The 17,610-nt window shown below is 38.8% G+C and overlaps 2 protein-coding genes across 2 annotated transcripts in view; both read left to right on the top strand.

Moving 5' to 3' along the window:
- The window catches only part of LOC110004105 (protein IWS1 homolog), a 36,739-nt gene that overhangs the window by 5,118 nt on the left and 14,011 nt on the right, over positions 1 to 17,610 (top strand). The window lies entirely within an intron of this gene.
- LOC114919644 (uncharacterized) lies at positions 4,517 to 9,617 on the top strand. The gene is made up of 2 exons (XM_065950535.1): positions 4,517 to 7,932; positions 8,512 to 9,617. Exon 1 carries the CDS (start codon positions 6,093 to 6,095, stop codon positions 7,188 to 7,190), a length of 1,098 nt encoding a protein of 365 aa, XP_065806607.1. The 5' UTR covers positions 4,517 to 6,092; the 3' UTR covers positions 7,191 to 7,932; positions 8,512 to 9,617.

The raw sequence follows: 17,610 nt of genomic DNA, 5'->3' as shown, positions 1-17,610 counted from the left end.
AAGTTAGAGAGGGAAGAGACACAGCAAGAGGCATTGAGTGACATCGTCCAGAAAGAGACAAAAACTGGGAAACACTCTGAGGAAGAAAAACCAGTCACATCTAAAAGTGATAAAACAGGATTTCAGGTTGTGAATGAAGGAGAAAAAGAAAAACTTCCACTCATTTCAGTTAAAGAAGAAGAGAATAATGCTGACAAAACAGAAGAAAAGAGTGAGACTGAAGATGAGATTGTGACAGAACCAGAGCCAATAAAAGACATCGTCTCTGCAGCAGGAAAACGTGAAATGAAGGAAACAGATCTACCTGTGATTCTAAAAGAAGAAACAAACCAAGAGCAGGAACAGGGACGATGGAGACGAGAAACAAATGATGGAGACGAGAATGAACAGAAGACAGTGAAACTAGTTAGAGACGATTCAGGACTTTCAATACAAACAAAACACATCAACACTGATCAGAAGATGGAGAGGGAAGAGACACAGCAAGAGGCAGTGAGAGATGAAGACGAGAAAGAGACAAAAACTGGGAAACACTCTGAGGAAGAAAAACCAGTCACATCTAAAAGTGATAAAACAGGATTTCAGGTTGTGAATGAAGGAGAAAAAGAAAAACTTCCACTCATTTCAGTTAAAGAAGAAGAGAATAATGCTGACAAAACAGAAGAAAAGAGTGAGACTGAAGATGAGATTGTGACAGAACCAGAGCCAGTAAAAGACATCGTCTCTGCAGCAGGAAAACGTGAAATGAAGGAAACAGATCTACCCGTGATTCTAAAAGAAGAAACAAACCAAGAGCAGGAACAGGGACAAAGACGAGAAACAAATGATGGAGACGAGAATGAACAGAAGACATTGAAACTAGTTAGAGACGATTCAGGACTTTCAATACAAATAAAACACATCAACACTGATCAGAAGATGGAGAGGGAAGAGACACAGCAAGAGGCAGTGAGAGATGAAGACGAGAAAGAGACAAAAACTGGGAAACACTCTGAGGAAGAAAAACCAGTCACATCTAAAAGTGATAAAACAGGATTTCAGGTTGTGAATGAAGGAGAAAAAGAAAAACTTCCACTCATTTCAGTTAAAGAAGAAGAGAATAATGCTGACAAAACAGAAGAAAAGAGTGAGGCTGAAGATGAGATTGTGACAGAACCAGAGCCAGTAAAAGACATCGTCTCTGCAGCAGGAAAACTTGAAATGAAGGAAACAGATCTACCTGAGATTCTAAAAGAAGAAGAAACAAACCAAGAGCAGGAACAGGGACAAAGACGAGAAACAAATGATGGAGACGAGAGTAAAGAGGAGACAGTGAAACCAGTTAGAGACGATTCAGGACTTTCAATACAAATAAAACACAATAACACCGATCAGAAGTTAGAGAGGGAAGAGACACAGCAAGAGGCATTGAGTGACATCGTCCAGAAAGAGACAAAAACTGGGAAACACTCTGAGGAAGAAAAACCAGTCACATCTAAAAGTGATAAAACAGGATTTCAGGTTGTGAATGAAGGAGAAAAAGAAAAACTTCCACTCATTTCAGTTAAAGAAGAAGAGAATAATGCTGACAAAACAGAAGAAAAGAGTGAGACTGAAGATGAGATTGTGACAGAACCAGAGCCAGTAAAAGACATCGTCTCTGCAGCAGGAAAATGTGAAATGAAGGAAACAGATCTACCTGTGATTCTAAAAGAAGAAGAAACAAACCAAGAGCAGGAACAGGGACAAAGACGAGAAACAAATGATGGAGACGAGAATGAACAGAAGACAGTGAAACTAGTTAGAGACGATTCAGGACTTTCAATACAAACAAAACACATCAACACTGATCAGAAGTTAGAGAGGGAAGAGACACAGCAAGAGGCATTGAGTGACATCGTCCAGAAAGAGACAAAAACTGGGAAACACTCTGAGGAAGAAAAACCAGTCACATCTAAAAGTGATAAAACAGGATTTCAGGTTGTGAATGAAGGAGAAAAAGAAAAACTTCCACTCATTTCAGTTAAAGAAGAAGAGAACAATGCTGACAAAACAGAAGAAAAGAGTGAGACTGAAGATGAGATTGTGACAGAACCAGAGCCAGTAAAAGACATCGTCTCTGCAGCAGGAAAACTTGAAATGAAGGAAACAGATCTACCTGAGATTCTAAAAGAAGAAGAAACAAACCAAGAGCAGGAACAGGGACAAAGACGAGAAACAAATGATGGAGACGAGAGTAAAGAGGAGACAGTGAAACCAGTTAGAGACGATTCAGGACTTTCAATACAAATAAAACACAATAACACCGATCAGAAGTTAGAGAGGGAAGAGACACAGCAAGAGGCATTGAGTGACATCGTCCAGAAAGAGACAAAAACTGGGAAACACTCTGAGGAAGAAAAACCAGTCACATCTAAAAGTGATAAAACAGGATTTCAGGTTGTGAATGAAGGAGAAAAAGAAAAACTTCCACTCATTTCAGTTAAAGAAGAAGAGAATAATGCTGACAAAACAGAAGAAAAGAGTGAGACTGAAGATGAGATTGTGACAGAACCAGAGCCAGTAAAAGACATCGTCTCTGCAGCAGGAAAATGTGAAATGAAGGAAACAGATCTACCTGTGATTCTAAAAGAAGAAGAAACAAACCAAGAGCAGGAACAGGGACAAAGACGAGAAACAAATGATGGAGACGAGAATGAACAGAAGACAGTGAAACTAGTTAGAGACGATTCAGGACTTTCAATACAAACAAAACACATCAACACTGATCAGAAGTTAGAGAGGGAAGAGACACAGCAAGAGGCATTGAGTGACATCGTCCAGAAAGAGACAAAAACTGGGAAACACTCTGAGGAAGAAAAACCAGTCACATCTAAAAGTGATAAAACAGGATTTCAGGTTGTGAATGAAGGAGAAAAAGAAAAACTTCCACTCATTTCAGTTAAAGAAGAAGAGAATAATGCTGACAAAACAGAAGAAAAGAGTGAGACTGAAGATGAGATTGTGACAGAACCAGAGCCAGTAAAAGACATCGTCTCTGCAGCAGGAAAACGTGAAATGAAGGAAACAAATCTACCTGAGATTCTAAAAGAAGAAGAAACAAACCAAGAGCAGGAACAGGGACAAAGACGAGAAACAAATGATGGAGACGAGAATGAACAGAAGACAGTGAAACTAGTTAGAGACGATTCAGGACTTTCAATACAAACAAAACACATCAACACTGATCAGAAGTTAGAGAGGGAAGAGACACAGCAAGAGGCATTGAGTGACATCGTCCAGAAAGAGACAAAAACTGGGAAACACTCTGAGGAAGAAAAACCAGTCACATCTAAAAGTGATAAAACAGGATTTCAGGTTGTGAATGAAGGAGAAAAAGAAAAACTTCCACTCATTTCAGTTAAAGAAGAAGAGAATAATGCTGACAAAACAGAAGAAAAGAGTGAGACTGAAGATGAGATTGTGACAGAACCAGAGCCAGTAAAAGACATCGTCTCTGCAGCAGGAAAACGTGAAATGAAGGAAACAAATCTACCTGAGATTCTAAAAGAAGAAGAAACAAACCAAGAGCAGGAACAGGGACAAAGACGAGAAACAAATGATGGAGACGAGAATGAACAGAAGACAGTGAAACTAGTTAGAGACGATTCAGGACTTTCAATAGAAACAAAACACATCAACACTGATCAGAAGTTAGAGAGGGAAGAGACACAGCAAGAGGCATTGAGTGACATCGTCCAGAAAGAGACAAAAACTGGGAAACACTCTGAGGAAGAAAAACCAGTCACATCTAAAAGTGATAAAACAGGATTTCAGGTTGTGAATGAAGGAGAAAAAGAAAAACTTCCACTCATTTCAGTTAAAGAAGAAGAGAATAATGCTGACAAAACAGAAGAAAAGAGTGAGACTGAAGATGAGATTGTGACAGAACCAGAGCCAGTAAAAGACATCGTCTCTGCAGCAGGAAAACGTGAAATGAAGGAAACAGATCTACCTGTGATTCTAAAAGAAGAAACAAACCAAGAGCAGGAACAGGGACGATGGAGACGAGAAACAAATGATGGAGACGAGAATGAACAGAAGACAGTGAAACTAGTTAGAGACGATTCAGGACTTTCAATACAAACAAAACACATCAACACTGATCAGAAGATGGAGAGGGAAGAGACACAGCAAGAGGCATTGAGAGATGAAGACGAGAAAGAGACAAAAACTGGGAAACACTCTGAGGAAGAAAAACCAGTCACATCTAAAAGTGATAAAACAGGATTTCAGGTTGTGAATGAAGGAGAAAAAGAAAAACTTCCACTCATTTCAGTTAAAGAAGAAGAGAACAATGCTGACAAAACAGAAGAAAAGAGTGAGACTGAAGATGAGATTGTGACAGAACCAGAGCCAGTAAAAGACATCGTCTCTGCAGCAGGAAAACGTGAAATGAAGGAAACAGATCTACCCGTGATTCTAAAAGAACAAACAAACCAAGAGCAGGAACAGGGACAAAGACGAGAAACAAATGATGGAGACGAGAATGAACAGAAGACAGTGAAACTAGTTAGAGACGATTCAGGACTTTCAATACAAATAAAACACATCAACACTGATCAGAAGATGGAGAGGGAAGAGACACAGCAAGAGGCAGTGAGAGATGAAGACGAGAAAGAGACAAAAACTGGGAAACACTCTGAGGAAGAAAAACCAGTCACATCTAAAAGTGATAAAACAGGATTTCAGGTTGTGAATGAAGGAGAAAAAGAAAAACTTCCACTCATTTCAGTTAAAGAAGAAGAGAATAATGCTGACAAAACAGAAGAAAAGAGTGAGGCTGAAGATGAGATTGTGACAGAACCAGAGCCAGTAAAAGACATCGTCTCTGCAGCAGGAAAACTTGAAATGAAGGAAACAGATCTACCTGTGATTCTAAAAGAAGAAGAAACAAACCAAGAGCAGGAACAGGGACAAAGACGAGAAACAAATGATGGAGACGAGAGTAAAGAGGAGACAGTGAAACCAGTTAGAGACGATTCAGGACTTTCAATACAAATAAAACACAATAACACCGATCAGAAGTTAGAGAGGGAAGAGACACAGCAAGAGGCATTGAGTGACATCGTCCAGAAAGAGACAAAAACTGGGAAACACTCTGAGGAAGAAAAACCAGTCACATCTAAAAGTGATAAAACAGGATTTCAGGTTGTGAATGAAGGAGAAAAAGAAAAACTTCCACTCATTTCAGTTAAAGAAGAAGAGAATAATGCTGACAAAACAGAAGAAAAGAGTGAGACTGAAGATGAGATTGTGACAGAACCAGAGCCAGTAAAAGACATCGTCTCTGCAGCAGGAAAACGTGAAATGAAGGAAACAGATCTACCCGTGATTCTAAAAGAAGAAACAAACCAAGAGCAGGAACAGGGACAAAGACGAGAAACAAATGATGGAGACGAGAATGAACAGAAGACAGTGAAACTAGTTAGAGACGATTCAGGACTTTCAATACAAACAAAATACATCAACACTGATCAGAAGATGGAGAGGGAAGAGACACAGCAAGAGGCAGTGAGAGATGAAGACGAGAAAGAGACAAAAACTGGGAAACACTCTGAGGAAGAAAAACCAGTCACATCTAAAAGTGATAAAATAGGATTTCAGGTTGTGAATGAAGGAGAAAAAGAAAAACTTCCACTCATTTCAGTTAAAGAAGAAGAGAATAATGCTGACAAAACAGGAGAAAAGAGTGAGACTGAAGATGAGATTGTGACAGAACCAGAGCCAGTAAAAGACATCGTCTCTGCAGCAGGAGAACGTCAAACGAAGGAAACAGATCTACCTGTGATTCAAAAAGAAGAAGAAACAAACCAAGAGCAGGAACAGGGACAAAGACGAGAAACAAATGATGGAGACGAGAGTAAAGAGGAGACAGTGAAACCAGTTAGAGACGATTCAGGACTTTCAATACAAATAAAACACATCAACACTGATCAGAAGATGGAGAGGGAAGAGACACAGAAAGCGGCAGTGAGTGAAGAAGACGAGAAAGAGACAAAAACTGAGAAGGAGATACCAAAGACAGAGGATAACAGGGGAACAAGGTGTCAGCTAATGTGAAAGGTACAGAGATGTCAGAATTTGAAAAACATCAAGATGACACAGGAAGAAAGAACCAAGAGGTTTTAGCAGACAAAGACGTTCAGACAGAGAAACACCAGGGAGAAAAATCTGAACCAGATCAGAACGAAACCAAATACCAGCCAGCAGAATCAAAAGAGGGTGTAGGGGTTGAGATTAAACAAAGACAAGAAGAGAGGCAGGAAGCTGGTCTACAAGAGGACAATGATACAACTCAAAGGAAGTCTGTGGAGATACTAAACCAAGTTAGAGGAGTAGAAGAAGAAAAGCAGGCAGAGCAACAACTGGATGTAAAGGTAAAAGTCAGAGAGCAAAGAGAGGAATCTAAAGAGGAGGTTATGGTGGAGGATAATGGAAGAGGGGAGGAGAGTTTAGAGACTGACAGAAAAGCTTCTGTTGATGAAACCCAAAGGAAGGCTGAGGGGAAAGAAAACCAGAGAAGAAGAAGAAGAGAAGAAGCAGCCAGACAAGCAGCTACACGCAGACGAGAAGCTCAGCATAAAGCTAAAGGAATCACAGAGGAGATCAAAGTAGAGGGGACAGACGGAGAGGAAGAGGAGTCTGTAACTGATAAAGAAGTTGACACATATGAAACCCAAAAGAAGCACAAGAAGATAACATCAGAATCCAAAAGAGGAGAACAGCAGCTGATGCTGCAACATTCAGACATGAATAAAGAAATGAGAGAGAGAGGAGTGGAGGGTCAGGAGGACCTGCAGCAGGAGGAGGACATGGAGACTGATCAACCTCAACCAAATGTCATACAAAGTATTGAACCACTACATACACAAGAGGAAGGTCTCCATATGGATCAGCAACAAAGAGACGATTTAAGGAGGAATTCAGAAGAAGGCAGATCGCAGATAGAGGCTAGTACTGAAATGCTAACACAGGGTCATGAAGAGCAAAATATGAATTTAATAAAGGAACAACAGCAGCAGGAGGAGGACATGGAGACTGATCAATCTCAACCAAATGTCATACAAAGTATTGAACCACTAAATACACAAGTTCAATTTAAATCAGCTACAGAGGGACAGAGTAAGGGGGCTTTTGGTAGAGGACAGAAAGAGGAACATCAACACTGATCAGAAGATGAAGAAGGAAGAGAGACAGCAAGAAACAGAGAGAGATGAAGACGAGAAACAGACAAAAACCGAGAAAGAGGCCCAGCTCCAAAACATAAACACTGATCAGAAGACGGAGGAGACAACAACTGAGATAGACCAAAGAAAGAGAAAAAGCTTAAGAGAAAAGGAGGCTCTGGAGCGAGAGGACAGTAAAAGGAGAAAGGTATGACAAAGTCAGATCGAGAGACGTTGGAGATATGCTTCAGTCAGAGACAAAGAAAGGAGAAAACAAAGATGAGACTCAGCAGTCATTCATTAATTAATGAACGACAAACACTGACAGAGCCAAGTATGATGAGCCCAATAACAAATACCCGAGTGAGTGGTAAATATTAGCACTAGACAACACTAGAGCAGAACTTGTTAGGTGTGGACTGGTCTCTCTCTCTCTGGTCTCCCTCCTCCCTCTGCCTGCTGCACATCTGATACTAGTTTTCACCATAGACTGTAAATATTACTGGACGAACCCTGACCCGTCTGTTACATAGGCAGAAAATGAGTCCAATCGACGGCCGCATCCATATTGGATTTGCAGTCTCAACCTAACTTCGGATCAACCTAGCGACAGCAGTAAGGCGGGACCGGCGGGACTTAACTCCGCCCATTCAGCTCGACGTTAGCAGTCCACTTCACAGCATAGCTAACAGCTAGGCTGCTATCATCCCCTATTCCTGCTCATCCTGAGAAAACTCTACAAACAGTAAGTTAACATTTAACTTTTCTACAACACAGTTAAAACTAATTATATTCAACCCAAATATTTAATTAAAGTCTTAAAACTACACTTTTTTAAATATACAATCATTGTTATTAATTATTTGTCAGAGCAGTTAGACTTTGTCAGTGTTAGCAGAGAAATACATTAACAAAGTTTTATCCATAAACTGTAAATAAATATGAGACATCCAGAAGAAATCAATTTTACAAAGCATACAGTTCATGTTACTGTTCTGACAAAAAGAGGAATGTCTGTGTTTTATATTTACTGATGTCAACAGCGATGAGGTGAACATGACAATTGAAAAATAATTATTTAGTATTTATTATAAGACATTTGTTTTCTATAGAACCTGTGAAGTCATGGAGTCTGTGGACAGTGTCAGCTTCACACCAAAAACTAAGCATTAGAAAAAATAGTAATAGAAAAAATACCTTGTTCAATATTATTCCTGCAAATGTGGCTCATAACAAAAAAACACCCTGAGCTGTCACATGTAGTTAACTGTACATTTTGTCTTGTCTGAGGTATTAATTGAACACCTTTGTATTTCTCCTATAGACACAGTGTGGATTATTGGTGACTGGTCCATCAAGGTGCCCAGAGAGCTGCAGAGACAGAGGAAGAAACCTGAGCCTCAACAACATCTGCATTTGTTGGTTCTTCTGAGGTGGACTTCGGTTGCTTCTCTTCAACAGCTCGCTGTGAGGGAGGTCTCCCCCGGACGGCCTGAGTGATGTCACCCACAGGCTGAGAGCTGGAGCTGAGGCAGGTTTTAAACCTTTTAACAAACCGTTACACCGCGCCCACCTGTCAAGCTGGTCAGCTACACGCCTTATTGTGAATAACTCTTATTCTTCATCAAATCAAAACTGATGAGTCATCAAAACATTCACCCCCCCCGTACAGTGTGTGTCCATCGAGACATGAGCTAATCACACCTATTTGTTTGTTTTGTACCAAGCTGTAAACATGTTCATCTCTGCTATAAAAACAGACTTTTTTTAATGTTGTTTTTCAGATTAAATAAATATTTCTATATAAATGCACTCCTTTATGTCTACTTATGAGTATACATTTCAGATTTGAAATGACAAGACTAAAATGTGCATTAATGCTCAACTCAATAGCTAAGGGAAGGAAGTCTACTTTTACACAACTTTTTATTCTTTCGACATTTTCTTTTACCAAATACTAATGTAGTTCATTTCTGAAAATGGGATGGAACAGAGTCATTGCAAAAATATGCCCTTAAACACAGCCCCATTCTTAAATCAAGATACATGGAGAGTAAATAAAATCAATAACTTGTGAATAAAAACACAGTTAAAAATGATTTAGAAATGTAGTCTTCCCTGATCAATATCACATAATATCAATTTCTCCCATCTAAACTGGACAAAGGGATTTAAAATGGGAAGAAAATGGTTTGATTGCAAGTTGTTTGGAGGAGATCTATTTTTATTTGAACAGCTGAAGCATGAATACAGTCTTCCAAGGTGCAAACCCTCCTCCTCCTCCTGAAGCCTGTGGAGCTCCTTCATGTACTGCTGTCTTATCTGCTGGCCATCTTCTCTCAGCAGAACTTCGACTGTTGAAAAGTCATTCAGAAGAAGCTTGAGCATGTGACATGGATCCAGGAGAACATGGACTTTTAGTGAGGGGTCTTCAGGATGGAAAAGAAAGAGAGAAAATATCAGTTATTCATTAAATCATTTTGTTTGTTCTCATCTATTTTTCTGTATTCATCTGTGTGTAAGAGCACATTTATAAATTCAACAGTGTACTACCCAGACAACAAAGGTACAGTATTCTGGTAATTAACATCTATTCAAAGTTAAGAAGATAAACATTATTGTAATCATGCTGTTTTCAGCTCTCTCTCTCACATAATGATATTCCACATCAAATGATCTCAGATTTTGGAAAAATTAAGCAGTTTATTGTGGATAGTACTTCATCTTAACATGAAACAAATATAACCTGAATTATTTAAATCATTAACAGGTCCCAACTCTCTGTGCTTTAGTACAGAACATACAGTAACTCATTTATTATTAATATGAGCTCAGTACATGGCTGTATTCTTCAAACTATTTCTTATACTTTATATCTATGTGCTTTATATCTTATTTTCATTCCATATGTTATTTATATTTTATGTTTCTACTGCTATATTCTGTGTACGAGTTCAGTGAAAATTAATATGGTTATTAGTATAATTCTTAATGGTTACAGATGCTCTTACAAAGTGAAGTTTTTTTTAAATTTGTTAACAGTTTGCTCAAATCTTAAGACACTACATCAACCATGTAACATTAATGTCATCCTCTATAACCTACACAGCACATTAGGTTCAGTTCAGTTTATGTTACTGACGGATAATTACTACACAAAGTTTGTTTTTTAATGTCCACATTTACGTGGAGTATAACATTCATCATAACGTCAGATAACCATATTTACAGTCTGTGGTTAACCACCGAGATGAACCTTTAGCTTCTAACATCACACAAACTCACTATTTTCAACAACAACATCTTAACAACAAACATTTTTAAACCATTGACCGTAAATAATGTAAATAATGTAAATAATGTAAATAATGAGCTACACAGTTAGTCGACTGGTTTACAAGCTAACGCTAAACAAGCTAGGTCCGTAAATATAAATACCGACACATGAGTAAGCAGTAAATATAACACTACTATATCACTTATCGAAAAAAACTGAAGCATCAACTTGTTGGATGGTCTGTTAACCGCACAGCAAGCCATGTATGTTGTCAGATATGTGTTAAACAAACTCTCCAAACGAAGTAAGAAAGAGGAGAAATCAGACGGATCAAGCTGTTAGCCTCCTGACCTGCTGACCGCGCAGAGCTGTCAATCAAATCTGACACAACCAAATATGGGCATAGTCGTTTTCCTTAATAGAATAAAATCCGATGAGTTATGAAAAAATTCACCCCCCCCCCACAGTTTGAGGAGAAGGGGCCGTCAACTTCTCAGATATATCTCGTTTTTTGAACCAGGCTGTAAACATGTTGATTCCTGTGGTAAAAACGGGCTTTTTTGGCTGTGGGCTTATGGCACTTCCGGCGTTTCTGCAGCCAGCCTCAAGCGGAACCTCGAGGAACTGCAGTTTTTTGTACAACCGCATAGGCTTCATTTTTCGAGACTGGAGGTTGCCCCTTGGTTTTCACTCAAGTATGAGGAGGAGTGGCAGAGTGCAGAGGGCTCTCTAACAGACACACACTCCCTCTGGGCAATAGACAGAGAGGTATCTTTTCCCCTACCCGGGCATGTCCAGATTGTTGTTTTGTTTTTATTTTAGTCGAACCTTCAATTCCTTCAGTTTAGTTCTGTTTTCCTTTGTTTTTAGGAGGTGGTGCTGAGAGCGACGGCCCATCACGTAGCTGGCTCTGCACTTTCCCATATTTTGTTATTTTTTTGCCGGGGTCTCCAGCCCCTTTTGTTTTGTTAGTTTTATTATTTATCTTTGATTATGTCTTGGGGGTTATTAACAGCCAAATAAAGCTTGGGTTTAAAACCTAATATCTGTGTGGCGCCCTATCTGTTCTGGTCTCCTTTGTTTTCAGCCTTGATTTAATTATTTTGGATAAGAAGGACATGACAAAACTTCTTGGTGCGTATTGTAGAAAATGAACATCTCAGCCAGACACATATTCATTCTGACATTTGTTTCAACAGTTCTCCAGTTGACAACAAAAAAACAAACCACCTGAAATGTTCGAATCAGCAAATAAACTAGCACTGATCTGCTGAGGTGACTCTGAAGCCGGGTACACACTAAAAGATAATCAGGCCGATTTTGGACCTCAGAGGCCTGATTATCTGATGGTTTCAAAGATCATCTTGCCAGATTCTCCTGTGGTGTAAGGTGTGTTATGAGTGATTTTAACCTCCCCGATCTTCACGGAAGACGATCGGGGCCGCCCTAATTTAAAATCATGTTATATATGATCAGTAGTCTTGTTGTGAGGAGAAAACACAGAGGACAGCCGAGCACAGACTCTGTGGATTGTCAAGTGTAACAGAACAACAGGCAATCAGGAAGCAAGCTGACTGAATCAGGAAGCACAACAAACATAACCATGGCGACGACACATCTAGTCACATCTAAAACAGGATTTAAGGTTGTGAATGAAGGAGAAAAAGAAGAAGTTGTCACTAAAACAACAGCAGAGAAGGCAGGGGACACTTACAAAGGAGCGGACAGGAATGTAAATCATGGGTCATGGAAACATAAAGCAAACATCTAAGGGCTATAGAAGAAAGAGCTACACAAGCAGCTGAACGCAGAAAAATAACTACGAAACCAGGTGGAGGAGTCACAGAGGAGGTAAAAGTAGAGGGTAGAGAAGGAGGGATTGCCACGTCAAATCTGATGAAGGAGCTGACAATAAAACTTGAAAGAATAAATTAAACATACAAACAGGATTCAAAAGAGGAGGGGAAGGCGATGCTGCATCATTCAGCCATTAATGAAGAGATCAGAGAGTGAGAGGAGCTGAGTGTCAAGAAGAGCTGCAGGAAGAGGAGGAGTTATAGAGTGATGAACCTCAACATGTCACATGGAGGATCAAACCACAACAAACACAAGAGAGCAATGAGGACCAGGAGAGAGGTAGAGATTATGAGAGTTATGAGTAAAGAAGAGAAGGGAGATGAGCTGAAACAGAAAACAGTCGACATTAGACGACTCAGCAGAGAAGAGGAACTGAATGATGGAGCGCTGAGCAGCTTATTTATCTTTTTAACAAATCATTAGAAGAGGATTTTTGATGACTTTTGGATTTTGAAATTGTCAAATCAATCACAAAGAAAACAACAAGATGTGGAATTATTATTAGATGTTTTTCATCTAAGTTTTATCAAAATGCCAACCTGTGCATCCACCAACATGTCAGACATTTTTAAAATTCAGTGACTGAGTGAGCTGAGGTTACACTTAACAGCGAGCATGAAATGTGGACCTCAAATTCACTTTACAACTTCTTTCATTCATCATTTATTGTCTGATGATGTCATTTCTGTGCATTTTGGTTACCATTAGTGTGTTGTATTACATGGACGCTCATAATTCACATTTTCAGATTCAGTTTTTTGCAATGTAATTCTGCACTGTTTACCTCTTATCAACTGTCACTGTGTCAAACTATTTGTTTATTTTTTATTAAATCTCGCTCACTGCGATGTGGTTGGTCTGAAAACTTTATGGGGATTTTTTTTGATACCTCTATTTTGATATTGTATGCAGAGTGGTCTCCTTATTTACATCCAAATAATTGCAGAAACAAACACAGAAGGACTCACAAAGTAGTACACTCCATCTTGTGGCGAAAATTGGTAGTAACACCTACAGTAGACTTAGACTTAGACTTAGACAGTACTTGAGACCACATTGTTAAACAACAAAGATATTTAGGGGATACTTGTTTTTAAACACTCAAGAACTTCCTGTTCTCAAACTATTGTTAAAAATGTTATGATTAGATTATTATAAAAAAAAAGTATAATGCATCTATTTTACCATTAGTTTGTTGTTATATAACAAAATGTTTTCCAACAATCTCACACATTTCAGTTTAATCAGTAGTGTCTGCACGGTTTCTATCTCGTCCTCTGCTGATCCCTCTCTCTCTCTCTCTCTTCTCTTCAACTCATTTATGATGTGCTAATTAAACAAAAACACCTACTATCACAAAGACAAACATACATACTCTACTTCTTTTGGAGAAGAGGCTTCAGGGTCTAACTTCTTACCCTTCTTACTTATTTTGCAAAAATTTAGAAGGGACTGAGTTATTTTTTCTGTCTGGACATGAACCCTCAAACATCTCTCATTCTGCAGCTGTAACACTGACAGAGTGCCTAAACATAGTCATACTCTCAGCTGCAGCAGGAAAGAGGAGGAGAGGGCATCGAGGCCTGCATCACATGACCCCCGACCTAATGACCTTTTTCACTCTACAGCTTATAAATGGGATTTATTGAAAATTATTTCTATTAAAAATTACTCAAAATGAGTTTTGATAAAGCATATTTTTCGAATTAAGAAGTGTAGTACAAACAGCATGAGATCATTTATGTATACAGTGATTTTATTTACAGTTAATTCACCTTTTCAGGATGAATAATTGAATATTTTTTTAACATCTTTTTTTTCCGGTGTTGCGATTTGCAGACGGTCCCTGAGAGGGGTCAAGACCAGTGGTACTCAACTTGTCTAGCCTCAGGACCCACCACCAACTCCTCCCTGAAAAACCGTGACCCAAATTCTAACCAAATTCAACCAATCAGATTGATTTAATGAAAATTTTTAAGTTTGCAGGTTCTGTCAAATGTTATAGCTCAGACGATGCAAAACACCTGATGGAAGATATAAACAAACATGTTAAAACAAAAAAAAAGCACTTGACAGACTGTTCAAGAACAGGTTTTTTCCAGGAACATGACCCACTGAAAACAGCTCCCGACCCACCTTTGGGTCCCGACCCTCCAGTTGAGAATCACTGGTCTAGACTGTCTTGGTGGGTTAGTGTCACAACAGGTGTTATGGAGAGAATTGCATGCGCACCTTTCAAGACACAATTTCAAGACACACTTTACGTTTATCAAGTGTAAACTGCACATAGTCTACTTTGTCGTCACAGATCTGCCCGCAGAAATATGAGACCGTTTTCAGACACTTCCGCGACTTCCCGCAACTTATTCATGTGAGCAGGTTTTATCTGTGATGAACCTTAATGAGTGCAAACTGTGCTGTGGCCTGACACACACAGATCTAAAGTCTCTCTCTCTCTCTCTCTAATGCACTGATCCCAGGGCAAGTTAGCAGGTACATCCCTGATGCAATGTGTTCATTTTGGGTTTATAACACGCTGAAAAACAATCTCTCTTTGTTTAAACACTAAACACGTTGACTAGACTTTTTATTTTGTTTGTGCAACAGATCCTCCCATGATGTGTTTACGGGATAACATTACGTTTAAAATGCATGTCGTCTATAGTCATATTATTTGTATTTAATGAGTCAATATATTCAAACCAAATACCTCCGAGTCCGATTATAACCAGCAGCTGGTTTTGATTTTAGTCTTTTACGCCGTCGGTAACCGGGACAAACTTTAACAGTGTGACGACAGAGAGGTGGTGAACTTCCTGCTGAGCCTTCATTATTTAAAACGGTCTTTATATAAAACATGTAAGTTTATCTAATGACAAACTGTCCGTTTATGTTTAAATATTGTTAAATTCACTTTATCGCTGATTTTTCTTTCCAAATCAAAGTGAAATTAAACTGTTTGTTTAAAACGTGCAGAGTGAAGGACACAGGAGGACTTGTTAATAATTATACAGAGAGGGCGTGTATATAGTGGCACAGGTGACAGGAAAGGGAGGGCACAGGTAGGGGGAGCACAGACAGTTCTCACCAGACCGGCATTCATGTTTCAGACCAGCACTCAGACAAACTACAATTCATTCATTCTACTGGCTACGCTTCACTGGAAATGGTATGTTGTTTGTTCTCATATCTCCATCAAGTCACTTCAATAAACCTTCAACTCAACTTTAATAACGGCTGGAAAATCATTGTTTGCATCTGCGTAAGACTTCACCACTACCTGTGTATTAATGGCAATAATTGGAGCAAAGGAAACAATTGGAAAATTGCTATTACAATTAAAAAAAGCAAAAGTATTGAAGAACACTGTATTTTAAATATTTCCTCAAAAATTAGACCACATTGTTAAATGCCAAAAATATTTAGGGGATGCCTGTTTTTAAACACTTAAGAACTTCCTGTTCTCAAACTATTGTTAAAAATGTTATTATTAGAAAGTAAAAGTAAAATGCATCTATTTTACCATTAGTTTGTTGTTATATAACAAAATGTTTTCCAACAATCTCACACATTTCAGTTGAATCAGTAGTGTCTGCAAGGTTTCTATCTCGTCCTCTGCTGATCTCTCTCTCGCTCTCTCTCTCTCTTCTCCTGTTCATCATCTGCAGCTTTCTATCTGGAAAGAGAGAAAAAAAGCATGTCAACGTGATCCCTCAATAATTGTGCACTAATTGAACAAAAACACATACGATCACAAAGACAAACACACATACTTATTCATACTTAGTCATACTCTCAGCTGCAGCAGGAAAGAGGAGGAGAGGGCATCGAGGCCTGCATCACATAACCCCCGACCTAATGACCTTTTTCACTCTACAGCTTATAAATGGGATTTATTGAAAATTATTTCTGTTTGCGAGGGGTGCATTTCTGGACATAACACCAGCAGTCTACATTACTGTGAGTGAAATCTGAATCTGTGAATATCTTTCTAACTTTATCGAAGTTCTGAAGCCTTTAATCCTTTATTGAACGGTATGAACGGTTACGTTCACTGAAGCTCATAAAGCCGATGAAACGTGAACACACCTTTTTATTACAGTTGATCTGAGGATCTGCTTATCTCTTTTTATCAGACTTTGACCCATCAGAGTCCTCGGTAGACTTCCACAACGATCCAACAGGTTTGAATATGTTTGTTCTCTCTTTGTTTAAAGATTAAACACGCAGACTAGACTTTCTGTTTTCTTTGTGCAACAGATGCTCCCATGATGTGTTTACGGGACAACATTAAGTTTAAAATACATGTAGCCTTTGGTCATATTATTTATATTTAATGAATCAATATATTCAAACCAAATACCTCCGATTATAACCAGCAGCTGGTTTTGATTTTAGTCTTTTACTCTGTCGGTAACCGGGACAAACTTTAACAGTGTGACGACAGAGAGGTGGTGGACTTCCTGCTGAGCCTTCATTATTTAAAACGGTCTTTATATAAAACATGTAGGAGCCATTTTGTGTTTATCGTTGGCATGTTGTATAATTAGATTTATCTTAATATATTATTTTCCACTAGGGACACTGAATACACAGGGGCGTGTATATAGTGGCACAGGTGACAGGAAAGAAAAACGGTCTTTATATAAAACATTTAAGTCTATCTAATGACAAACTGTCCGTTTATGTTTAAATATTGTTAAATTCACTTTATCGCTGATTTTTTTTCCAAATCAAAGTGAAACTAAACTGTTTGTTTAAAACGTGCAGAGTGAAGGACACAGGAGGACTTGTTAATAATTATACAGAGAGGGTCATACAGACATTCATGCTCACACCTCCTGAGGATTTATCTCAAAGCTTAGCCAGGGACAGGGGTTTCAAATTAGACACAGCTAGAAACCTGGATGCATGGCATCGAGTTTGTGTTTCAAGAGGACATATCATCCCTCTTCTTCATCTTTTCAAACATTCCCCTGGGGTCTAAATGAAACATCTGTGCTGTGCTTTGGTCAAAATATAACATGAATCAAGCCCCAGAGGAGGTTTGTGACCCTGCAGACCACAAATAAAGGACTGGATGGATTTATTTCACATGTTGTGGGTCAGTAGACACTCAGGTTACCCAAGTAAATGTCCTCAAATACTGTCAGACTGGATTTTTCACAATATGTCCCCTTTAATATATGAAGCAATGGTCACTGCATGTGTTCTTGTTAGTACATAAAAAGAAGAAATAGCACAAAGACCTTCAGTGAGTGCAGTGGATGTTTACCCCGTTTTTTTTGC

Source organism: Labrus bergylta, chromosome 2 (assembly GCF_963930695.1).
Source record: "Labrus bergylta chromosome 2, fLabBer1.1, whole genome shotgun sequence".
Classification (NCBI taxonomy): domain Eukaryota; kingdom Metazoa; phylum Chordata; class Actinopteri; order Labriformes; family Labridae; genus Labrus; species Labrus bergylta.
This window is presented reverse-complemented; position numbering and strand designations above follow the sequence as displayed.

Bases quoted from the DNA above. Each gene is read 5' to 3' on its own strand.
- LOC114919644 (XM_065950535.1), top strand. From the start codon at position 6,093: ATGTCAGAATTTGAAAAACATCAAGATGACACAGGAAGAAAGAACCAA.